We start from the raw sequence: 27335 nt of genomic DNA on the forward strand, positions 1-27335 counted from the left end.
TTCTAGCGAACTAACACATCGGCGTGCTACGGTATTAGCCGTAAAAGCTATACGGCAAGAGATGAGCTGGCTTCTACGTCAGCACGAAACATGTTTGACTGAGTGGAAAACATGAACAATCATAATACAGTATCTGTAAAGTATTACTTCATGTTTTGTTTGTACACAGCTAGCCAGACAGTGTATGTACTAGGGCTGTGAATCTTTGGGTGTCCCATGATTCGATTCAAAATCGATTCTTGGGGTCACGATTCGATTCAGAATCTTTTTTTTTTTTCAATTCAACACGATTCTTGATTCAAAAACGATTTTATTTTATTAATTTTTTTTTTTTTTAATGAAAACAATACAAAACAATACCATAATAATGCAATACAATTTCAAAACAAAACCCCACCAGGCAACATTCAGAATAGCAATAAACAGAGCAATTGAGGAGACAGAAACATGACACAGAACAATCTAAAAGTAGTGAGACAAAAATTTATATTATCAACAACGGTGTCAATATTAGTAACAATTTCAACATAGCAGTGATTAAAAATCCCTCATTGATATTATCATTACAAACATTAATAAAAAAAAAAAAATTACAAAAAATGAACAATAGTGTCACAGTGACTTACACTTGCATCACATCTCATAAACTAAATGTCTAATGAGGGATTTTTAATCACTGCTATGTTGAAATTGTAACTAATATTGATACTGTTGTTGATAATATTAATTTTTGTTTCACTACTTTTGGTTTGTTCTGTGTTGTGTTTGTGTCTCCTCTCAATTGCTCTGTTTATTGCAGTTCTGAGTGTTGCTGGGTCAGGTTTGGTTTTGGAATTGGATTGCATTGTTATGGCATTGCTGTGTATTGTTTTGTTGGATTGATTAATTAAAATTTTTTTTTTTTTTTTATAAATAAGAACAAATTTTAAAAAAATCGATTTTTTAAAAATGAGAATCGATTCTGAATCGCACAACGTGAGAATCGCGATTTCAATTCGAATCAATTTTTTTCCCACACCCCTAGTATGTACTGTTGTTGTAATAACACACATGATGTCATTTCAGTATTATGATCGATATTAAAGTGACTCACTCCATGGACAGTTGTTCGTCTGGTCCAGCTGGCCGGGGATGTTTACCTGTTGATTTTGGCTAAGCACTCCATTTATGTCAAAATAGCTTGTCTCCAAGTTCCACATTTATACTGTCAAAATCGCTTTCATCCCCCTACCCCGGTTTCCGTCTGCTCCAATGTCTCACTCTTTCTTCGTGCAGTATATTCAGCTTCAAAAGTATAAGGATGGGGCAGGGGTTAGTGCGTGAAGGTCCTGGGTTCGATTCCCGGGCTTTGGGGCCTTCTGTGTGAAGTTTGCATGTTCTCCCTGTGACTGCCATGGATGGTCCAGTTGTGATAGTTGTTTCAAAGTCACTTTTAAAGGACAAGTACATATCATCAACGTTGTGTCGATGTCTTGTGCCTGATGGGTCTTAATATAAATAATAATCAGTGTGTTTGAGTTGGTTTGTTTCTTGTATTCAGTTCACAATATTTAGCAGGCTAGAATAAAAGGCTGGTACTGTAATTTGTTCCAATTTTACATATTCTCCAGTTGATTTGGGTAAGCAATCCATTAATTCGGTATAGGTTGGCTCAAAAGTTCCAGACTTGCCTCAGACCGTGTCGCCTCTCTCAGCTTCCGTCTGCTCCAACATTTCAGCCTCTTCTTCATACTCGCTTCTATAAGCAGCAGTTCATCCTCCGTATATTCAGCTTCAAAAAGATAAGGTTGTGAATCCTCATTTGTCCAAAAATAGTCGTCTTAGTTGTCTGTTACCAAGTCTGCCATGATTAGAAAACCCACTCGCATGTGTGTTTGCGGGAGTAGGAACACAGTAGATGCCGGAAGTCGGAAGTGCGCTGCTATGGAAACGGAAATAAATGCGCCAGTGAAGGAAGTCCCACTATTGATCAAAATGACCAAAATATGGTAAATATTGTACATATTACAAATTGTTATGATCGCATCTATTACTACATTATATATATACTTGCAGTGTGTATATTGTACATATTACATATTGTTATGAAGGTGTCTGTTACTACATTATATATATACTTGCAGTGTGTATATTGTACATATTACATATTGTTATGAAGGTGTCTGTTACTACATTACATATATATATACTTGCAGTGTGTATATTGTACATATTACATAATGTTATGAAGGTGTCTGTTATTACATTATATATATACTTGCAGTGTGTATATTGTACATATTACATATTGTTATGAAGGTGTCTGTTACTACATTATATATATACTTGCAGTGTGTATATTGTACATATTACATATTGTTATGAAGGTGTCTGTTACTACATTATATATATACTTGCAGTGTGTATATTGTACATATTACATATTGTTATGAAGGTGTCTGTTACTACATTACATATATATATATATACTTGCAGTGTGTACATTGTACATATTACATAATGTTATGAAGGTGTCTGTTATTACATTATATACTTGCAGTGTGTATATTTTACATATTACATATTGTTATGATCGCGTCTGTTACTACATTATATATATATATATATACTTGCAGTTTGTATATTGTACATATTACATATTGTTATGAAGGTGTCTGTTACTACATTATATAAATACTTGCAATGTGCATATAAAACATATTACATATTGTTATGAAGGTGTCTGTTACTACATTATATATATACTTGCAGTGTGTATATTGTACACATTACATATTGTAATGAAGGTGTCTGTTACTACATTATATATGTACTTGCAGTGTGTATATTGTACATATTACATATTGTTATGAAGATGTCTGTTACTACATTATATATATACTTGCAGTGTGTATATTGTACATATTACAGATTGTTATGAAGGTGTCTGTTACTACATTATATATATACTTGCAGTGTGTATATTGTACATATTACATATTGTTATGAAGGTGTATGTTACTACATTATATACATACTTGCAGTGTGTATATTGTACATATTACATATTGTTATGAAGGTGTCTGTTACTACATTATATATATAATTGCAGTGTGTATATTGTACATATTACATATTGTTATGAAGATGTCTGTTACTACATTATATATATACTTGCAGTGTTTACATTGTACATATTACATATTGTTATGAAGGTGTCTGTTACTACATTATATACAGTATATACTTGCAGTGTGTACATAAAACATATTACATATTGTTATGAAGGTGTCTGTTACTACATTATATACAGTATATACTTGCAGTGTGTACATAAAACATATTACATATTGTTATGAAGGTTGTTTGGCATGTTCATACAGTACAAGCACATAAAATGTTGACTAATCGTTCTCAGCGGGCTTTCACACTTCCAGTATAGTTCGATTTCTCTGGTCCGAATCAGCTGGTAATTTTGTAAACTTGGTACTGGTTCCGGTTCCTTTTCACACAGTACAGACATCCAGGTGAATCCAAATGCATCACAGTTAATGGGGACATTGCTCTCTTCCCTGGGACAAGAAAAAGGTTCTCTGTATTAACTATAGCAGAGATTCTCAAACTGTGATACGCCAAAGAATCACTTGATTAAAGTACAGTGATTTATTTTCCTATATTCGCACAGTGTTACTGTTCAAACTGCGTGTAACAAAAATTAAAATGTGCTTGTTAAAAAAAAAAACTGCCATGTTTTTAATGAATACTTTGGCCTACTACGCTACTGTATTTTAATGTTGGTCATTATGGTGCTACTTGGAGAGCCAAGTTTTTTCCGAGGTGGCACTTGGTGAAAAAAGTTTAAGAACCACTGAACTTCAGGGTAAAACATTGCTAATAATAGATAATAGACCACTTTGATAAATAATAGCACAATTTAATACACGAAAGGAGACCAGAAAAATTACCTAGTCCTTTCAATGCAAAATTCCCGAGCAAATTATTTTACACAAGAGGTCCTGATAGTCTAACCGCATACAATACATGATTATTTGAAGACAGGTTGAGGTAATTGATTGTTTTTATCAATCAAGGGAATACAGACCAAAGGTTGCGAGTCTGAAAGCAACCTTGATTTGTTTCAATGACTTAAAACGCATTCTGTTCAGGAAAACTAGACCTATTGTACTTGTTAACTTCATGGTTCAAAGTTGCATTGTTACAAAGATTATGATGATTAATTTGTATGCTTTCCCCCTCTGTATCCGTCGTCATCTGGCATCTTAAATGTTTGCACTGTCTGATTTGATTGTGTGCACTTGCGCTGCAGGACAAACTCTGACTCAGCACTTCATCAGAGCACACTTGCTCCTTGCCAGCAGGCCTCCTTCACAGGCGGGTCACAGGAGCTGCAGCCCAAGCGAGGTGTAAATTACTTTTTATTTTTATTTTAATGCTCTCAGCGTCACGGCTGCACTGAGTAATATAACACGTTTGTTTACAAGATACTCACCTTCTGCATGTGACTGAATTTCACCAAATGAGTCATGCTTTGTTTAATTATACAAAACCCAAAACTAGTGAAGTTGGCACGTTGTGTAATTCGTAATTAAAAACAGAATACAATGATTTGCAACTTTTCAACTTATATTCAATTGAATAGACTGCAAAGACAATATATTTAATGTTCCAACTGAGAAACTGGCATTTCCTTTTAACAACACTCAGTAAACGTTTGGGAACTGAGGACACCAATTTTTGAAACTTTTCAGGTGGAATTATTTCCCATTCATGCTTGATGTACAGCTTAAGTTGTTCAACAGTCCAAGGTCTCTGTTGTGGTATTTTAGGCTTCATAATGCGCCAGACATTTTCAAAGGGAGACAGGTCTGGACTACAGGCAGGCCAGTCTAGCACCCGCACTGTTTTACTATGAAGCCACGCTGTTGTATCACGTGGCTTGGCATTGTCTTGCTGAAATAAGCAGGGGCGTCCATGATAACGTTGCTTGGATGGCAACATATGTTGCTCCAAAACCTGTATGTACCTTTCAGCATTAATGGTGCCTTCACAGATGTGTAAGTTACCCATACCACTAATACACCCCCATACCATCACAGATGCTGGCTTTTCAACTTTGCGCCTATAACAATCCGGATGGTTCTTTTCCTCTTTGTTGCGGAGGACAGAACGTCCACAGTTTCCAAAAACAATTTGAAATGTGGACTCCTTAGACCACAGAACACTTTTCCACTTTGCATCAGTCCATCTTAGATGAGCTCAGGCCCAGCGAAGCCGGCAGCGTTTCTGGGTGTTGTTGATAAATGTCTTTCGCTTCGCACAGTAGGGTTTTAACTTGCACTTACAGATGTAAGACGAACTGTAGTTACTGACAGTGGTTTTCTGAAGTGTTCCTGAGCCCATGTGGTTATATCCTTTACACACTGATGTCGGTTTTTGATGCAGTACCGCCTGAGGGATCGAAGGTCACTGACATTCAATGTTACGTGCAGTGATTTCTCCAGATTCTCTCAACCCTTTGATGATATTACGGACCGTAGATGGTGAAATCCCTAAATTCCTTGCAACAGCTGGTTGAGAAAGGTTTTTCTTAAACTGTTCAACAATTTGCTCACGCATTTGTTGACAAAGTGGTGACCCTCGCCCCATCCTTGTTTGTGAATGAATGAGCATTTCATGGAAGCTGCTTTTATACCCAATCATGGCACCCACCTGTTCCCAATTAGCCTGTTCACCTGTGGTATGTTCCAAATAATCGTTTGATGAGCATTCCTCAACTTTCTCAGTCTTTTTTGCCACTTGTGCCCGCTTTTTTTTCAAATTCCAAATGAGCTAATATTTGCAAAAAATAAAGTGTTCCAGTTGGAACGTTAAGTATGTTGTCTTTGCAGTCTATTCAATTGAATACAAGTTGAAAAGGATTAGCAAATCATTGTATTCTGTTTTTATTTACCTAATGTGCCAACTTCACTGGTTTTGGGGTTTGTATTTCCCCACCACGAGTTGACAGTTTTAGTTGGGGATTTAGGGATTTTAGGGTTAAAATGAGGCACTATAGACAAAATTGGCAAGTAAAGTATAGCTAAACACGAAACTAAACACTTAATCCTTCTAAAATTGTGCATTTATCCTAAAATCCAATCATAGGTGAGATAATGAAAGCCATCTGTCATGGTATTATTATAAGCTTTTCTGCCGACAACCATTTAGGGGCATATTTGTTTGGTGTCCGACATTTACCTTGATATGTTTTTGTTAAAGGATATCCCTTGTATTTCTCTCCATCTCTGTAGTTCTGTTATTAACCCTGCCCGGATCTGAAGCCGTCAAACAAGAGGCGGAAGAAGAAGGACAAAATCAGGACTGGGACTGCGAAAAGGTGCTCCATCAACACTCACAGATATGTTTCAAACTGGGGATGTTCCATTTTTGTGAAAAAGTATGTGATGGCCATTGCAGATTAATGCATTTTAATGCCAATCAGAAACACCGATCCCCTCTGACTGACACTCTATTTTTACTCAAAGCAGCTACTAGCTAATAATGTGTCTCCATACACAGTGTGAAACTGCTCCTCTAAGTTAATAATAATCACTTTCATTGCGGAAAATAAACTACAATTCTTTGTGTGTAATATCTTAATGAAGTAAGATTATCACTGGAAGAAGAGGCTGAACCTATTACACACAGAGAACTCTCAATACATACATTTGAAAAAGAACAGCTCATGCACGAGACTGATATCGGTATTGGTATCGATATTGGTATCGGCCGATCTCATCATGGATAATCGGCACAGGAATCGGCAGCAATAAAACCCTGTTCAGAACATCCCTATTTTAAACACATTTAATCTGCTGGTCGTTACAATTCAAGATGGACATGCACAATCTTTTCTCCTTTCAGGATGTTTCTAGATCCAAACCCTACAGAGTTCCTGGAATTAAGTGAGTATTTTAGTTGTTTTTTTATGTGCATACTAGTGTTGTCCCGATACCAATATTTTGGTACCGGTACCAAAATGTATTTCAAAACTTTTTGGTACTTTTTGATACTTTTCTAAATGAATGGGACCACACAAAATTGCATTATTGGCTTTATTTGAACAAAAAATCTTAGGGTACATTAAAAATATGTTTATTATTGCAAGTTTGTCCTTAAATAAAATAGTGAACATACTAGACAACTTGTCTTTTAGTAGTAAGTAAACAAACAAAGACTCTTAATTTAGCTGCTGACATATGCAGTAACATATTGTGTCATTTATCATTCTATTATGTTGTCCAAATTATTAAGGACAAGTGGTAGAAAATGAATTATTAATCTACTTGTTCATTTACTGCTTATCTGCTTACTTTCTGTTTTAACATGTTCTATCTACACTTCTGTTAAAAATTTAATAGTCACTTATTCTTCTCTTCTTTGATACTTTACATTAGTTTTGGATGATACCAAAAATGTTGGTATTTATTGTATACATACAGGATCATACATTGGTCATATTCAAAGTCCTCATGTGTCCAGGGATGTATTTTCTGAGTTTATAAACATAACGGCCGATAAATGCTTTAAAATGTAATATCGGAAATTATCGGTATACCGTATTTCCTTGAATGGCCGCAGGGGCGTTAATTAATTTAAAACCTCCTGTCACTCCTGCGTTTACCGGAAACCGGCGGGATGGCCGTGCATGCGGTAATTATTTTAAAACCTCTTCTCACTCCGGCGTTTACCAAAAGGAATCCATAAAATTTAGGCGTGCGCTTTGAGTGTGATGTAAGCATACCATCGTGAAAAGCACATTTAATTTAAAAAAGCGTTATTATGGTCTTACCTGTACTTATAAATGGAGTCCATTTGCAGCTCCTTCTGACCAAAAGCATCGATAACTTGTTTATAGAAGTCTTCCTTATTTTCTTTCTTCAGTTTTAAAAGTCTCTGTTTCGATGGAGATATTCCTTTAATTATTACCTCCTGCTTCCATTGAAAGTCCAGTTTAGAAAACTGTTTTATTTTAGATACTGGTATGCAATCCTCCATCTGAAAAAAAATCTCTTGCTGCGTGTGTTCACTTCTTCTGCAGTACCGGAAGTCGCAAGAAGGATCACTAGCGCGGCAGCGCCCTCTACCACCAGGAGGCGGGAGTCATTTAATGACTTATACAGTATTTCACACACGCAGCTACGGTATATTAATAAAACATAGCTGCTTACTGTTCTCTTTAGCATACTGTACCGGTATTCAATAGCTTGGACCTTAAATCCTACTGAAAAGCTCTTTATCTTTTTTCCTTTGTGCGATTGTAAACTACTGAAAGCCGCTTCCTCCATTTTGAAAATGAGGACAGGTAAATCGTCACTCGTGACGTAACGAATTTGACCCGGTGGAAGTTCTAGCCATATGCTAAATATTTTGCGAAACGAGTTTGACCCGGCGAAAATTATCGACATGCGATAATAAAATTAATATTTTGCGAAACGAATTTGATCCAGCTTCAATAATAAACCGGCGATAAGGCCAAGCATGCGTTAATTATTTTGAGAAACGACTTTGACCCGGCAGTAATTCTAGACGTGCGAATACTATATTCCCTGCGCCAATTCAAGGAAATACGGTAGTTTTTTTTATTATCGGTATGTTTTTTTTGTTTGTTTGTTTTTTTTTGTTTTTTTTTATTAAATCAACATAAAAAACACAATATACACTTACAATTAGTGCACCAACCCAAAAAACCTCCCTCCCCCATTTACACTCATTCACACAAAAGGGTTGTTTCTTTCTGTTATTAATATTCTGGTTCCTACATTATATATAAATATATATCAATACAGTCTGCAAGGGATACAGTCTGTACAGTGTTTCCCATAAACTGCCAAGATACCTGTGGCGTTGGGGGCGTGGCTATGGGCGTGGTCACCATGACACCATCGAGTAATTTGCATAATTTACTACAATGATTTGATTTTCTCTAAAAAGGCTAAAAAAATGTATACTTACTAATTAATAATAACAGTTTTGTTTTAAACGTCCATCCATCCATCCATCCATCCATCCATTTTACAATATAATTACAACACTTTATGTACATATTTATATACAGATTTGAACAATAAGTTATTCACTGAAATATATTTATTAATTGTGGTTCTTACAAAAAACATATATTATAAAATATAAAAGCTAAAATGTCTCAAAGCTCTGCCCCTTTAATTAGTGCATACTAAATAATTTAACTTTAGCCTACTACTACAACTATATTATTTACCAGCAACATAAAGTGAAACAGAGGCAGAGGTGTCCTGCCACAGTCAGTACGTGCTTCCATTTTCTTTGGCGAAAATACAACCTACTTGAAGCACCATCTGCAGGCTAACTATTGGGACGTCTACAAAACACTAAGTAGGCCAAAGCTAATATTTGAAAATAACTGTACTGAATTACTGTTACTATTAAAGATGGTATAGCAGGAGCAAGACCGCTTACTTTACCACGTACTGTACATGTCGGAAAATCAATACAGACTTAAAAACAGTGATGGGCAGTAACAAGCTACATGTAGCTAAGCTACGTAGCTTAACTACATTTTCCAGTAGCGACTTTTTTAACAAGTAGCTTTTCCTGTAGCTTAGCTACTTTTAGAGCCATGTAGCGAGGTATCTTACATCAAAGCTACAAGCTACAAAGAGAGAAAATGGACTGTGAATCCAGACTGAAAGAAATATGTAGAACATCCAATGAGCTGGATGGATGAGAACATCCATGATGATTGGTTGGTGTTCCTATGATGAGTCACAATTGGCTAAGATTAGGGCCAAACATTACGGACTGGCCAATCAGAGGCAAGATAAGGCGGGTCATCGAAACCAGGAAGTATAATCATAACAGACACGCACTCATGTCACATGTCGAGGGAGTCAGAGACGGAGGGACGCTTCAAGCTGACCACTCAAAAAAAAAATGTCAGTGGAATTCTCTCCCACAGATGAGATTTGAAGATGACGTGCAGGAAACCCACAATAATGCGTGTCCTTGGCCATATTTAGACAAACGTATGCCTTTAGAGAATGGCCAAAACCTTAGTATTTAGTTGTTTACTCCTTCAACCAAAATAATAACTGCTCTCTTCATCTAAGAGGTGGAACACAAATGTAGGAACACACATTAAGGTGACTTCATGAAAAGTTTTACTGCACATAACCATTACCAACTGTTCCCAAACACAAGTCTTTTTGTCAAGATATAGATAGATGCGTTTTTTTTTACTGTAGGTAGAGAACATGAATAACATTATAGGGGTGGGCCAAAGAAAAGGCAAACTGAATAAATAGATAGAGTGGGGTGTGGGGACCCCTAGATGTAGTTGTAGGGTGTCCCCGGCTAAATGACAGATAGTTAATAGTAATATTTGTACACTTACATGAACATTGATATTATACATGTGGACCATAGATAAACATGTTGTTCAATGTAGCTTTGATGTAGCTAGCTACTTTTGCCCTGTAGCTTTTTACAATTCTCCAGGGATAGCTTCCCCTGTAGCTTAGTTACATTTAATGGAGAGTAACTTGTATCTTAGTTACATTTAATAGAGAGTAACTTGTAGCTTAGCTACATTTAATGGAGAGTAACTTGTAGCTTAGCTACATTTAATGGAGAGTAACTTGTAGCTTAGCTACATTTAATGGAGAGTAACTTGTAGCTTAGCTACATTTAATAGAGAGTAACTTGTAGCTTAGCTACATTTAATGGAGAGTAACTTGTAGCTTAGCTACATTTAATGGAGAGTAACTTGTAGCTTAGCTACATTTAATGGAGAGTAACTTGTAGCTTAGCTACATTTAATGGAGAGTAACTTGTAGCTTAGCTTGCTACATTTTCCAAGTAGCTTGCCCATCACTGCTTAAAAACGAACCACTTTTGCAGTAGACCATGAGGCCGTAAGATGAGCCCAGTTTACCCGCCAGTACGTACACCTGTACAGTGCATTTTAATCGATGTCCTCGCCACACTGTTCAGATATTAATGTCACAACTTGACAACCCAAAAGAGCATATTTGTATTTTTTTAAGCTACCCCACAAAGAAACAACATATTTTATTTTATAACACTCGTTGCTGTATTTACACGGGACAGCGGTCACGATGCTCATTATTGTGGACACTCAGTGAAGTAATACACAATATAGAATAAAACTAGTTTCTTTCTTTATATGAATCATAAACATGCACACATATTTACATGCACTGTACACTGAGTGTTCTTTTTGTTTTTAACAAACTATTGATCAGTGATATTTTTGATTGGTCATAATCGTCTAAATAAATGGTAGACCTTCATGATACAATGTACACATTACATTTTAATGCTGGAACAGAAAACAGTTACAATAATATTGAACATAGTAGTTAAAATATGATTTCTATAGCATACAACGTGTTATGATCCGCTGCCCGGATCATAGTTTGTTTACGTTGTTTAGTCACTTGTGTTTTCAGCACCTCTTGATTTTGTTTGTTTTCGTTGACATGACGACAGAATTGCACACACCTGCCTCTGGTTAGTGTTCGGGACGCTCACCTGTTGTCCGGGCACTAATCAGAGGGCTATTTAGTCTTTGCCCTGGCCTCACTCGGTCTGGCTTCCTAATTTGCTGTATGCAACAGTTGACGACTATTCCGATTCCTGCTAGCTTCCACGCTAGGCTATTTTTGCTTGCTAGCTCCCACGCTAGTTCCTTTGATTTTCGCTTTCCGTGCTATGAGCACGTTTTTGTTTGTTCCCGTATGATTTATGTCTTAAATAAATCTTTTCCTACCTGCACGCTGTGTCCAAAGCCCGTCTGCATTCCTGGGAGAACAACACCGCATCACTATGCTACCCAGTCGTCACTCAACATTGTGTATGTAAATAATAATATAATAATACTGAGTTATAGCAGTTCTCGATACATTCTTAATAGTAAGGTTTGAGCGTGAAATACATGTTTATGTTCCTTTTCCATTATTTCCTGTTAAATAAACACAATAATTTATGTGCATAATTTCATTCTACGCACAAAAGAAGTGAATACCTTGCATGTCTTGCACCTAACTCTGCCCAGCTCCTTTGCTTAATAAAATGGCGGCCGACCTGCGTTGTTGCATATCACACTACACAATTGATTTGAAAAAATCTGAGGTTTTAATTAGTCTCTTAGTCTGAATTGATTCTGAAGTAATGTGATGCATCATATTCAGAAAAAAAAAATGCACCTGTATTAGAGATGTCCGATAATATCGACCTGCCGATAAATGCTTTAAAATGTAATATCGGAAATTATCGGTATCGGTTTCAAATAGTAAAATTAATGACTTTTTAAAACGCCGCTGTACGGAGCGGTCATATCCGGTAAAACACGGACGTAGGTCATACTTGCCAACCCTCCCGAATTTCCCGGGAGACTCACGAATTTCAGTGCCCCTCCCGAAAATCTCCCGGGGCAACCATTCTCCCGAATTTTTCCCGATTTCCACCCTGACAACAATATTGGGGGGGTGCCTTAAAGGCACTGCCTTTAGCGTCCTCTACAACCTGTCGTCACGTCCGCTTTTCCTCCGTACAAACAGCGTGCCGGCCCAGTCACATAATATATACGGCTTTTACACACACATAAGTGAATGCAAGACATACTTGATCAACAGCCATACAGGTCACACTGAGGGTGGCCGTATAAACAACTTTAACACTGTTACAAATATGCGCCACACTGTGAACCCACACCAAACAAGAATGACAAACACATTTCGGGAGAACATCCGCACCGTAACACAACATAAACACAACAGAACAAATACCCAGAACCCCTTGCAGCACTAACTCTTCCGGGACGCTACAATATACACCCCCGCTACCACCAAACCCCGCCCACCTCAACCCCGCCGCCCCACCCCATCTCCCGAATTTGGAGGTCTCAAGGTTGGCAAGTATGCTCTAGTACAGGGGTCACCAACGCGGTGCCCGCGGGCACCAGGTAGCCCGTAAGGACCAGATGAGTAGCCCGCTGGCCTGTTCTAAAAATAGCTCAAATAGCAGCACTTACCAGTGAGCTGCCTCTATTTTTTACATTTTATTTATTTACTAGCAAGCTGGTCTCGCTTTGCTCGACATTTTTAATTCTAAGAGAGACAAAACTCAAATAGAATTTGAAAATCCAAGAAAATATTTTAAAGACTTGGTCTTCACTAACTGACAAAGAAACAGATAACAGATTTGGTGTCCAGTTCAAAGTGTGACATGATTTATTTAAAAATTTGAGAGTTGACTTTTGTATTTTACATGACTTATTATTTGTACAAACATGGTGCAAAGTAATTCATGATTTGTTAAAAAATGTTAGTGGCTGGCTAGTTAAAATGGGATATTGTGATTTCACAAGACTGTCTTAGAAGTGATCATTTGAAAATGTTCAATTTGAAAAATGTGCACTTAGAGAAAATATAAAAATGTTGCATATTGAAATCTATCTGTTTCTATATATATTTATTGTGAGAAATTATTAAGATGATCAGTGTTTCCACAAAGATAAATATCATTAATTATTAATAATAACATAGAGTTAAAGGTAAATTGAGCAAATTGGCTATTTCTGGCAATTTATTTAAGTGTGTATCAAACTGGTAGCCCTTCGCATTAATCAGTACCCAAGAAGTAGCTCTTGGTTTCAAAAAGGTTGGTGACCCCTGCTCTAGTATACTCTGGACTGAAGCTGTGTGCCTTCATTGTTTTTGGAGCTGTTGTTTTGAGGCATGTTTAAAAAACATAAAAAAAGAATGCACTTTGTGAAAGTCAAAGTATAGTATTTCCCATAGTTCTAGTGGGTATTAGGATTATCTCAGGAAGAGCATGTCCCAAATTCCAAGCTGCTGTTTTGAGGCATGCTAAAAAAAATAATGCACTTTGTGACTTCAATAATAAATATGGCAGTGCCATGTTGGCACTTTTTTCTATAACTGGAGTTGAAGTTGTTCTCTTATTTTGGAAAACCTTGTTTTTGATTGATTGATTGAAACTTGTATTAGTAGATTGTACAGTACAGTACATATTCCGTACAATTGACCACTAAATGGTAACACCCGAATAAGTTTTTCAACTTGTTTAAGTCAGGGTCCACGTTAATCAATTCATGGTAAAGTTACATTGTTTAATGCATCCAGCGGGGCATCACAACAAAATTACCGATAGGCACAATCATGTGTTAATTCCACGACTGTATATATTGGTATCGGTTGATATCGGAATCGGTAATTAAGAGTTGGACAATATCGGAATATCGGATATCGGCAAAAAAGCCATTATCGGAGATCTCTAATCTGAATGCAATGTTGATTTATTACCTTGTACAGTAATTGTAACAACCATAAAAAAGTGGTTTCAAGACTACTTCAAATGCGTTATCCTGTATACTTTATATTTCAGTCGACAAAATTTACTGTAATTTTAGTCGACTAAAATGTTGAGGAATTTCGTTGACTAAAAATAAATCAATTTAGATGACTAAAATATGACTGAAATTAAAATACTTTTTTCTCAAAAGACTATGACTAAAACTACATTAAAAACTGCTGTTAAATTAACACTGCTGTGATGTAAGTGGATTTTGAGTATATGTGAAAACTCATGCCGAGATTAGAACTAAACCATATTGTACCCAAACCTTTTGACTTGGGAGCCGCATTGAGCTAAAAAAAAACTTAGGCCGGTAGCTGAAAGCCGACTGCATATAAAGTAGCAATATATATAGCCTACACCTATACATGTGTGCATATTATATGAATGTAATTGATGTATAATTAATATAATTTGATTTTAAGAAAATGTGAAAGTTCGAATCCAACCTTGTTTCCTTCGTGACGACCTCTTTTGTAATCAATCAAGCAGCTAAAACAGGGGTGACAAACTCATTTTATCTCAGGGTCCACATGGAGGAAAATCTATTCCCAAGTGGTAAAATCATGGCATGATAACTTAAAAATAAAAACAACTTCAGATTGTTTTCTTTGTTTAAAAATAGACCAAGCACATTCTGAAAATGTAAAAATCATGTTGTTGTTTTTACACTGACATATTGCGATTAATAGTCCTCCTTTATACTTTCTGAAGAAATGATGTGATTATGTATTATGCCTCCCAGTTATAAGTATAACACGAAATGTACAGATTATCAAAAGCATTTATTTGGGTATAAATGTAACCAGTTACATTACCAACATCTTTGACAACCAAAGCATGAACTTAACAATCCACATTTTGTATACTATCATTAATAAGCAACGTATGTACGTAGTGTCCAAACACGGAAGTGTTGACACATGGCACATAGCTCCGCCCCCTCTGGAGTCGGGAATTCAAAGAATTGCTGTTACGACATCCAGTGGACACATTTAGAACAGCAGTTTCTTTTATTTAAAAAATGTCAGCTAATTTCTATGCTTTGCAAACTCATCTTGCGGGCCGGTTAAAACATGTTTGTGGGCCTGATCCGGCCCGCGAGCCGTAGGTTAGACACCCCTGTAGCCAAACATGGATAAGTGTGGAGAGTGTTTTGCATTTGTCCCATTTTTTATAGTGGTTGGCTGTTTTTTATAATATTGCCAAAGTTCATTCAGCAGGTCGTGTTATGTGTAACCATGTGTGTTGACTTTTTGTGTTGGTTTCTTTTTTCTTTTTTTTCGCGCTATGAGTAGGGTAGGTTGTTTGGATTGGGTCATATAAGTAAATGCTGTGCTGTGGTCACTTCAAACCACAATTCATGGTCAACGACCGGATTTACTCACGCCGTCTGCAAGACGGTGGAATATATGCATCACTCAAATTGTCAGATATATTCCTCGCACGTACACACAACACATGATTGACATGTTTAAATACAGTAATAAAAATAGAGAGCTCTTTACTTACTGATCCGAGGATGTCGTTGTGGCTTGTGCAGCCCTTTGAGACACTCGTGATTTAGGGCTATAGACAAACCCCGTTTCCATATGAGTTGGGAAATTGTGTTAGATGTAAATATAAACGGAATACAATGATTTGCAAATCATTTCCAACCCATATTCAGTTGAATATGCTACAAAGACAACATATTTGATGTTCAAACTGATAAACTTTTTTTTTTTTGCAAATAATCATTAACTTTAGAATTTGATGCCAGCAACACGTGACAAAGAAGTTGGGAAAGGTGGCAATAAATACTGATAAAGTTGAGGAATGCTCATCAAACACTTATTTGGAACATCCCACAGGTGAGCAGGCAAATTGGGAACAGGTGGGTGCCATGATTGGGTATAAAAGTAGATTCCATGAAATGCTCATTCATTCACAAACAAGGATGGGGCGAGGGTCACCACTTTGTCAACAAATGTGTGAGCAAATTGTTGAACAGTTTAAGAAAAACCTTTCTCAACCAGCTATTGCAAGGAATTTAGGGATTTCACCATCTATGATCCGTAATATCATCAAAGGGTTCAGAGAATCTGGAGAAATCACTGCACGTAAGCAGCTAAGCCCGTGACCTTCGATCCCTCAGGCTGTACTGCATCAACAAGCGACATCAGTGTGTAGAGGATATCACCACAAGGGCTCAGGAACACTTCAGAGACCCACTGTCAGTAACTACAGTTGGTCGCTACATCTGTAAGTGCAAGTTAAAACTCTCCTATGCAAGGCGAAAACCGTTTATCAACAACACCCAGAAACGCCGTCGGCTCCGCTGGGCCTGAGCTCATCTAAGATGGACTGATACAACGTGTAAAAGTGTTCTGTGGTCTGACGAGTCCACATTTCAAATTGTTTTTGGAAACTGTGGACGTCGTGTCCTCCGGACCAAAGAGGAAAAGAACCATCCGGATTGTTCTAGGCGCAAAGTTGAAAAGCCAGCATCTGTGATGGTATGGGGGTGTATTAGTGCCCAAGACATGGGTAACTTACACATCTGTGAAGGCACCATTAATGCTGAAAGGTACATACAGGTTTTGGAGCAACATATGTTGCCATCCAAGCAACGTTACCATGTACGCCCCTGCTTATTTCAGCAAGACAATGCCAAGCCACGTGTTACATCAACGTGGCTTTATAGTAAAAGAGTGCGGGTACTAGACTGGCCTGCATGTAGTCCAGACCTGTCTCCCATTGAAAATGTGTGGCGCATTATGAAGCCTAAAATAGCACAACGGAGACCCACGGACTGTTGAACAACTTAAGCTGTACATCAAGCAAGAATGGGAAAGAATTCCACCTGAGAAGCTTCAAAAATGTGTCTCCTCAGTTCCCAAGCGTTTACTGAGTGTTGTTAAAAGGAAAGGCCATGTAACACAGTGGTGAACATGCCCTTTCCCAACTACTTTGGCACATGTTGCAGCCATGAAATTCTAAGTTAGTTATTATTTGCAAAAAAAAAAAAAAAGTTTATGAGTTTGAACATCAAATATCTTGTCTTTGTAGCATATTCAACTGAATATGGGTTGAAAAGGATTTGCAAATCATTGTATTCCATTTATATTTACATCTAACACAATTTCCCAACTCATATGGAAACAGGGTTTGTAAGTAAACATTGATTGATTGATGCTGCCCAAAAAGAAGTGTGAGCTCGACTTAAATATGAACAAAGCTGTCAAGTTCAAATATTTGTCTTTTTCAATGTCATGCTGCAGCATATTTCCATCTCCGGAGCAGCATCTGACCCTCAAACCAGTTGCCCACAGCACTGGCGGTTCCCTGCCGGACCTGACAAACATCCAGTTCCCTCCTCCGCTGTCCACCCCGTTGGACTTGGATGATGTGGCGTTCAGCTCCTCCCACAGCATGCAGGCGCTGGATAGAATACGAGGTATCCGCCACAGTCGTATCTGAGCCTTTTATGCAGTACGTGTTTCTGTTGTAAGAAAACTCAATAACATGCATTTTGTGTGTTTAACGTGCTGGGTAGGAGTTAGCGCCTCTCAAGCCACGGTAACCATGGAGATGCAGTCCGGGCTGGACAACATGGCTCCTCTCATCCCTAACACAGGAGACTGTCACCAGCACCAGAACATGCAGCTCTCGCCAAAATCTCCGCCTCTCCCCCTGTCTCAGGTACGGGTGTGCCCATAACCACCACAGCCAAGACCCCTTGTGATACTGTATTGTAAGTGTAACAATCGGGGATGTCAAAGGTCACCTTTTTTGGCCTCCGTTCTGATGCGATATTTTGGCCTGAGATCACTCAGAATTAGAATACCGATTTGATACGTTGACAATCGATATCAATATGGTGGACCACAAAGAAGTCTTTTAAATGTAAAAAAAAAAATTGACCCCTTTAATGCGCCTAATAATCCGGTGCAGCCTATGGTCCGAAAAATACGGTATATTTCCCGCCACGGTGGTAAACTTTGGTATTAAAGAGGCGGCTTCACACTGTGGATTGACGTTGCGTTCGTTCCGGCTCCTGGAATTCATCTCCTGCATGTGTGTAACGAGGAATACAGAGATGGGGTTTTGTCTCCTTTTGAAGGAATCTTTTATGTGAGTACGATATTTAGCCTGCGGTAAAGGTCGGCTGATCAGTTAAAAAAGGCAAAAATCGGCTAGGCATCTGTAATCGGAATAGGTAAAAACTAGAGATGTCCGATAATGACTTTTTTGCCGATATCCGATATTGTCCAACTCTTAATTACCGATACCGATATCAACCGATACAGTCGTGGAATTAGCACATTATTATGCCTAATTTTGTTGTGATGCCCCGCTGGATGCATTAAACAATGTAACAAAGTTTTCCAAAATAAATCAACTCAAGTTATGGAAAAAAATGCCAACATGGCACTGCCATATTTATTATTGAAGTCACAAAGTGCATTATTCTTTTTAACATTCCTCAAAACAGCAGCTTGGGACATGCTCTCCCTGAGAGAGCATGAGGAGGTTGAGGTGGGCGGGGGGGTGTATATTGTAGCGTCCCGGAAGAGTTAGTGCTGCAAGGGGTTCTGGGTATTTGTTCTGTTGTGTTTATGTTGTGTTACGGTGCGGATGTTCTCCCGAAATGTGTTTGTCATTCTTGTTTGGTGTGGGTTCACAGTGTGGCGCATATTTGTAACAGTGTTAAAGTTGTTTATACGGTCACCCTCAGTGTGACCTGTATGGCTGTTGACCAAGCATGCCTTGCATTCACTTGTGTGTGTGTGAAAAGCCGTAGATATCATGTGATTGGGCCGGCACGCAAAGGCAGTGCCTTTAAGATTTATTGGCGCTCTGTACTTCTCCCTACGTCCGTGTACACAGCGCCGTTTTAAAAAGTCATACATTTTACTTTTTGAAACCAATACCGATAATTTTGAAACCGATACCGATAATTTCCAATATTACATTTTAAAGCATTTATCGGCCGATAATATCGGCAGTCCGATATTATCGGACATCTCTAGTAAAAACATAAGGTACGCTCTCAAGACGTGAACTGAACCACCTTTGTTGTGGCCGTTTCCAGGTTGCCATCAACGCCATGAACCTCGAGCAGCAGTTGTCCCAGTATGCCTTCTTCAGCCAGCCGCCGCTGCCCCAGACTCACCACAACCAGCCTGTGAGTTTACCATTCATGCATCCTCCGGTAATAAATGCCTATTTGATTATACAATCGCAGGTACCGTATTTCCTTGAATAGCCGCAGGGGCGCTAATTAATTTAAAACCTCCTGTCACTCCGCCGCTTACCAGAAGCCTGCGGGGTGGCCAAGCATGCGCTAATTATTTTAAAACCTCTTCTCAGTCTGGCGCTTACCTTATCATGAAAAGCACATTTAATAAAAAACACGTTAATATTGTCTTACCTTTAGGTATAAATGAGTCCATGCCAGCTCCTTTTGAAGAAAAGCATCGATATAGAAGTCTTCCTTATCTTTCTTCAGTTTTAAAAGTCTCTCTGTCTCGATGGAGATCTTCCTTTTAAGTATTACCTCCTGCTTCGATTGTAATCCTCCATGGTAAAAGTCCAAGCAAACAATGGCTGCACATTCTTGCTGCCGGTTGTCTTCTTCTGCAGCACTCTTCTGCAGTACCAGCAGTCGCAAGAAGGATCACTAGCGCCCTCTACCACCAGGAGGCGGGAGTCATTTAATGACTCATATTTGACCCAGCGGAAGTGCCAAGAATGCGCTAATTATTTTGCAAAACGAGTTTGACCCGACTGTAATTCGAGGCATGCGAATACTATATTCCCGACGCCAATTCAAGGAAATATGGTATTTATTTTACTGAACACGATGGCTTGAAGGACACAAAAGACTTTCACCCATAGATATAAATGAGTAGATAGACGACAAACGCTACATATATACACATATATACATGTATACATATACAGTACAGGCCAAGAGTTTGGACACACCTCGTTTTAATGCGTTTTCTTTATTTTCATGACTATTTACATTGTAGGTTGTCACTGAAGGCATCAAAACTATGACACCTGTGAAGTGAAAACCCTTTCAGGTGACTACCTCTTGAAGCTCATGGAGAGAATGCCAAGAGTGTGCAAAGCAGTAATCAGAGCGTGGCTATTTTGAAGAAACTAGAATATAAAACACATTTTCAGTTATTGCACCTTTTTGTGTTAAGTACATAACTCCGCATGTGTTCATTCATAGTTTTGGTGCCTTCAGTGACAATCTACAATGTAAATAGTCATGAAAATAAAGGAAACACATTGAATGAGAAGGTGTGTCCAAACTTTTGGCCTGTATAAATGTCAAATGCAGAGGACAAATTTCACCACACCTAGTGTGTGTGTGACAATCATTGGTACTTTAACTTTAACTTTATACACTACCGTTCAAAAGTTTGGGGTCACATTGAAATGTCCTTATTTTTGAAGGAAAAGCACTGTACTTTTCAATGAAGATAACTTTAAACTAGTCTTAACTTTAAAGAAATACACTCTATACATTGCTAATGTGGTAAATGACTATTCTAGCTGCAAATGTCTGGTTTTTGGTGCAATATCTACATAGGTGTATAGAGGCCCATTTCCAGCAACTATCACTCCAGTGTTCTAATGGTACAATGTGTTTGCTCATTGACTCAGAAGGCTAATTGATGATTAGAAAACCCTTGTGCAATCATGTTCACACATCTGAAAACAGTTTAGCTCATTACAGAAGCTACAAAACTGACCTTCCTTAGAGCAGATTGAGTTTCTGGAGCATCACATTTGTGGGGTCAATTAAACGCTCAAAATGGCCAGAAAAGAGAACTTTCATCTGAAACTCGACAGTCTATTCTTGTTCTTAGAAATTAAGGCTATTCCACAAAATTGTTTGGGTGACCCCAAACTTTTGAACGGTAGTGTATATACACATATACATACATACAGTCGCGATAAAAGGTTTACATACACTTGTAAAGAACATAATGTCATGACTGTCTTGAGTTTCCAATCATTTCTACAAGTCTTATTTTTTTGTGATAGAGTGATTGGAGCTCATACTTGTTGGTTACAAAAAACATTCATGAAATTTGGTTCTTTTATGAATTTATTATGGGTCTACTAAAAATGTGAGCAAATGTGCTGGGTCAAAAGTATACATACAGCAATGTTAATATTTGCTTACATGTCCCTTGGCAAGTTTCACTGTAATAAGGCACTTTTGGTAGCCATCCACAAGCTTCTGCTTGAATTTTTGACCACTCCTCTTGACAAAATTGGTGCAGTTCAGCTAAATGTGTTGGTTTTCTGACATGGACTTGTTTCTTCAGCATTGTCGACACATTTAAGTCAGGACTTTGGGAAAGCCATTCTAAAACCTTCATTCTAGCCTGATTTAGCCATTCCTTTACCATTTTTGACGTGTGTTTGGGGTCATTGTCCTGTTGGAACACCCAACTGCGCCCAAGACCCAACCTCCGGGCTGATGATTTTAGGTTATCCTGAAAAATTTGGAGGTAATCCTCCTTTTTCATTGTCCCATTTAAAGCACCAGTTCCATTGGCAGCACAACAGGCTAAAAGCAAAATACTACCACCACCATGCTTGACGGTGGGCATGGTGTTCCTGGGATTAAAGGCCTCACCTTTTCTCCTCCAAACATATTGCTGGGTATTGTGGCCAAACAGCTCAATTTTTGTTTCATCTGACATCACATGGACAAAGATAAGACCTTCTGGAGGAAAGTTCTGTGGTCGGATATACCCAGCAATATGTTTGGAGGAGAAAAGGTGAGGCTTTTAGTCCCAGGAACACGATTCCCACCGTCAAGCATGGTGGTGGGCACAGTTCACAGTTATTTACTTTTTTGACTTTTTGTTTTGTTACACCCTTATTCCTAAAGGCATAAATTAATTTAGACAACATAAGAGTCTAAGGAAGCTAGAGCACACAAGCTAGCAAGCTACGGAGTTTGCCGTCAATGTATTTCTTGTAAAGTGTTTAAAAGCAGTATGGGAGCTGGACAAATAAGATGCCAAAAACCAACCGCTTTCAAGTGGTATTGGACAGAAAGGAGGACTTTTTTTTTCTCCTCCACAATGTCAATCAGAAAATGTAAAATCCTGTCTGATTCCAATCAATGCAAGTCATCAGAATCAGATAAGACACCAACTTATTAAGATTAAAGTACCAATTATTGTCACACACACACTAGATGTGGTGAAATTTGTCCTCTGCATTTGTCCCATATTCTTGTCTTCATGAAAGAAGGGAATCTATTAGTTAAACGTGTTAACAAACACGTCAAAATAAATATATATACACTGCAAAAAGTCAGTGTTCAAAAACAAGAAAAAAATAAATAAAACTTAGGGGTATTTTATTTGAACTAAGCAAAATTATCTGCCAATAGAACAAGAAAATTCGGCTTGTCAAGACTTTCCAAAACAAGTAAAATTAGCTAACCTCAATGAACCCAAAAATACCTTAAAATAAGTATATTCTCACTAATAAGTGCACTTTTCTTAGTAGAAAAAAAAGAGACCTTTTCGCTCAATATGTTGAAAAATATTCTTAAATTAAGTAAATGCTAGTGCCATTGTCTTGACATAATGATATGCACTCTGCATCACATTTCTTGCAACCAGCAAACTTACACTAAAAACTAGTTTATTGTTCTTAATGGAAAGGCAACAAGGCAACCGCTTGTTACTCTCGGGGTCTCCTAGCCGCTCAGGCAAATCATATGGTCAAAAAATGCATTTTTCCATCGACAACATGACATCATCACGCCAAGTGCGTGCTCTTTCAGTCAATTAGTGCGCATATATACAGCCCGTCCCCCGGCCAAATTTTTTTTTATTGGAATTTTGAAGAATTTATCTGAATGTGCATGAACTATTTCTGTTCAAAATTGTTTGAAATGTCACATGTTAAATGTTTAAATATTAACTGTCAGTTTACTGTCCTGTGCCAACTGTACTACTATATGAGTACGTATTTTCTATTGTTTCATTGAAAGATAAAACAGCAAAGTCCATTTGGCTGTCATCTGTTTTAATTATGAGACACATTCGTGTCAAAATCATGATTTTTTTGTTCATGCTTGAAGTAAGAAATTATTACTTTAAAAAGGTAGTTTTATACTTGTGAGTGTTGATGACACAGCTGTGCAACAGTTGATATTCTAGTTTCAAGCATGTTTTACTCAATATAGGTCATCAAATCTCAGCAAGTAAAACAACAAGTAAAACACTCTAACATAAAATCTGCTTAGTGAGAAGAATGATCTTATTAGACAGAAAATAAGCAAATATCACCCCTATTTGAGATATTTAATCTTACTTAGATTTCAGTTTTTGCAGTGTATAAATGTGAAGATGAGGTAGATGAACCTCGACTTGGTCATTTGCAAAGTAGCTCGCCTGCAGAAAAAGTGTGGGCACCCCTGGTTTGAACAGGACATTGTGTCAATGCCATATAACACGCTCATTCTGAATATTTGTGCAAGTTTCCCAGTGACAGCTTTCACTTGCTCGACTCAATTAACAGAACATTTTAATCAGGTGGGAAAAACCCGCAGAAAATAGCCACATCAGAGCCATAAAAAAAGATCTGGCGTTAATGTGCCTGTGTCTTTTACGCAGAATACAGAACACACATTAAAGCTGTAACCATGCATGTGCGCTTACACACAGCATCTGGCGGTAAGATCCATGCTGACTTCATCCCCACTTTCCGTGTCCATGGCCTTCATACAGGACAGTGACAGGAAAAACAGATATCAGAGGTAGTTTGAAAGGGGCGAGCTAATGAATAGGCTTCTTTTCAGTCTCTGAACACTGTGCTACCTCCGTTTTCCTTCGTAATCGCTTCCAAAAGGTCCGACTGACACTGAATCGTACACAAAAAGACGTCATTTTTTCCAATACAAAATAATGCAAATCCAATTGACTTGTTACAGAAACCCAAAAATATTAACACGAAACGCTTTTTATTACAGATTTACCTTTTTTAACTGATCGGCGATCTTTACCACAGCTGTGTTTACGTCGCTAAAGATCGAGACACAATTACATTTAGGAATTCCTTGCATGAAGTCAGAATAGTGAGTGTCTCACCAGAAGACCAGATCAAATATGAGACTAAGATGCAGGGAATGTATCTATCTATCTATCTATCTATCTATCCTATCCGGCCATCTATCTAGTCATCCACCTATCCATCTATCCTCACCACCAATGGAAAATACATTTCTTCCAAGTAGCATTATCACTGGAGTACTAGAGGAAAAGGGATGGCTAAATATTTTACACACACACCAGGGTTTCCGCGGGGCATTAAAAACATTGATTTAGCAAACATTAAGACCTTAAATTGCATTAAAAAGCATATATGTGATGTCCAGAGGCATTCAAAATGTGATAGAATTGTAGGACTTGGCCGATTGTCAATCCATTAAACCAAGGGTCGGCAACCCAAAACGTTGAAAGAGTCATATTAGACCGAAAATACAAAAAAGAAGAGCCGCAAAAAATGAAAAGCCTTAAGTCTTATAAGTCTTATAACAAAGGCAACACATGACGTAAGTGTCTATAGTAGCTATGATAGCCTACTATCAAAATGACTATGTGTCGCAGGCGGAAGCAAATCTTCGTTGACAGAAATGTTAAAATGAAATTATTATTCTACACATTTTTACAACATTATAAACCAGTAGTCTCAAACACGCGGCCCGCGGGCCAATTGCGGCCCACGAGACAATATTTTGCGGCCCCCACCTTAATATGACAGTTTAATGTTTGTGTGGCCCGCGAGTTTTAAATTAATGCCGCTTGACAGCGTTGTGTGCGGAGCTGAAGGACTCTTCCAATCAAGGTGTGGTATAAGGCTCTCGACAATATCATGATGGCACTGCCTTTAGTGTCCTCTAGAAACTCTCACGGCATCATCTTTTTCTCCAGCGTGCCGGCCCAGACACATGTCTTTGAGGCTTCTGCAGACACACGCAAGTTATTGCAAGACATACTTGAGGAACAGCCATACATGTCACACTGAGGGTGGTCATATTTTATTTTAGTTATTTTTTAACACTGTTACAAGTATGCGCCACACTGTGAACCCCCACCAAACAAGAATGACAAACACATTTCAGGAGAACATCCGCACCTAAACAGAACATAAACACAACAGTGTTTGTGTTGGACTTTCACAATATTATGTCAGACCCACTCGACATCCATTGCTTTCGGTCTCCCCTAGAGGAGGGGGGGGGGGGTTACCCACATATGCGGTCCTCTCCAAGGTTTCTCATAGTCATTCACATTGACGTCCCACTGGGGTGAGTTTTCCTTGCCCGTATGTGGGCTCTATACCGAGGATGTCGTTGTGGCTTGTACAGCCCTTTGAGACACTTGTGATTTAGGGCTATATAAATAAACATTGATTGATTGATTGATTGATTGATTGATTGAACAGAACAAATACCCAGAATACTTTGCAGCCCTAACTCTTCCGGGCTACAAAAACACCCCCGCCTCCTCCCAACCCCGCCCACCTCAACCCCCCCACACACACCTCAACAACCCCCCCACCCCCATCTCCCGAATTCGGAGGTCTCAAGGTTGGCAAGTATGCATTGACGTCACTTGCGTGATGCAAGCAGAGAAACATTTTGCCGCTTTTCCACAACACCCGCACACGCTCTTCCTCCCTCCCTCCCTGCCTCCCTCGCTCGCCCGCCTGCTCGCTCCTGCCCCCGTTGTAAACAGTCCGGGCTTCCAAAGCACTCCGCCGAAGGACCGAGCGACAATACAAAAGTGTGGTGCACTGGACCCCAGCGCTGATACTCCGACATAGAGTCGCTGGGCGAATCAGACGTGTAACACGTTAGTGGTGATGTTAGCCCGTTCGGGGCTAATTGTGCTACCGTAACTGTAAACTCCACGGCGAGCCGCGCCCCCCCCCCCCCCCCCCCCCCTCCCGTTGGCTCCAGACAGAGACGATTTTTGATGCAATATTTCTTTGTTGAGCACAGGGGCACCCCGACGTGACTTATTTCATTTCATTTTTATTTATCTCCTTCATTGATGTGCATCTTTGATCGATAGACAATTATACCTCAATTATTCAATTATACATTTACACACCAATGCCTGAGAAGGAGCAGGATGAAAAAAATCTTATATTTTCCTGCCCCCTTCAACATAATACGTAGTCTTACTTAATGATATCATATAAACCAACAATTACATCCAAATATAACGAAAACAAACAAAAAAACACAAAAAAGCACAAGAAGTGCAAAACTTCATGATGTACAAACCGAACAAAAAAAACACAAGAAGTAATATACACCTCACGGGATGATACAAAACAAATACAAAACCAGGCAAAAAATAAGTAAAATAATAAATATAAAGCAAAATGTAAACACGTATGGCTGTCCATATGATCTCATTGTTCTGTCTTTATATTTTTTTTTCAATTGGAATATATTTTTACAGTCTTTTATCTCATTGTAAAGTTAATTCCATAGTTTAACCCCCACCACTGATATGCAAATTTGTTTTAAAGTTGTCCTTGAATACTGATGTTGGAAATGACCTTTTCTTCTATGCTCTTCATTCTCAGAAGTGATGACAAACATTTTTTGTAAATTTGCTGGTAATGTTTTACTTTTAGCCTTAAACATGACACATAATGTCTGTAACTTTACTAGCTCCTGTAATTTCAATAAACCCGAATTAATAAATAATATGTTAGTGTGTTCTAAGTAATCTACTTTATGAATAATCCTTATAGCTCTTTTCTGTAGTTGATACAGAGAAAGTTGCGGTGCACAAGGAATACAATTTGAAACGTCATTATACAACTAGACATGCTGAGGAGTATGCAAAATAGCAGGG

The 27335-nt window shown here is 38.2% G+C and overlaps 1 protein-coding gene across 4 annotated transcripts in view; it reads left to right on the forward strand.

Moving 5' to 3' along the window:
- Window positions 1–27335, forward strand: part of crtc1a (CREB regulated transcription coactivator 1a) — a 73166-nt gene that overhangs the window by 23650 nt on the left and 22181 nt on the right. For all 4 annotated transcript variants that reach the window (XM_062022223.1, XM_062022225.1, XM_062022222.1 and 1 more), the window contains 6 exons: window positions 4307–4401; window positions 6291–6376; window positions 6904–6944; window positions 17685–17860; window positions 17960–18105; window positions 19499–19591. In XM_062022223.1, the coding sequence (XP_061878207.1) occupies window positions 4307–4401; window positions 6291–6376; window positions 6904–6944; window positions 17685–17860; window positions 17960–18105; window positions 19499–19591 (637 nt within the window). The remainder of the gene's footprint in view (window positions 1–4306; window positions 4402–6290; window positions 6377–6903; window positions 6945–17684; window positions 17861–17959; window positions 18106–19498; window positions 19592–27335) is intronic.

Source organism: Entelurus aequoreus, linkage group LG16 (assembly GCF_033978785.1).
Source record: "Entelurus aequoreus isolate RoL-2023_Sb linkage group LG16, RoL_Eaeq_v1.1, whole genome shotgun sequence".
NCBI classification, from domain to species: Eukaryota; Metazoa; Chordata; class Actinopteri; order Syngnathiformes; family Syngnathidae; genus Entelurus; species Entelurus aequoreus.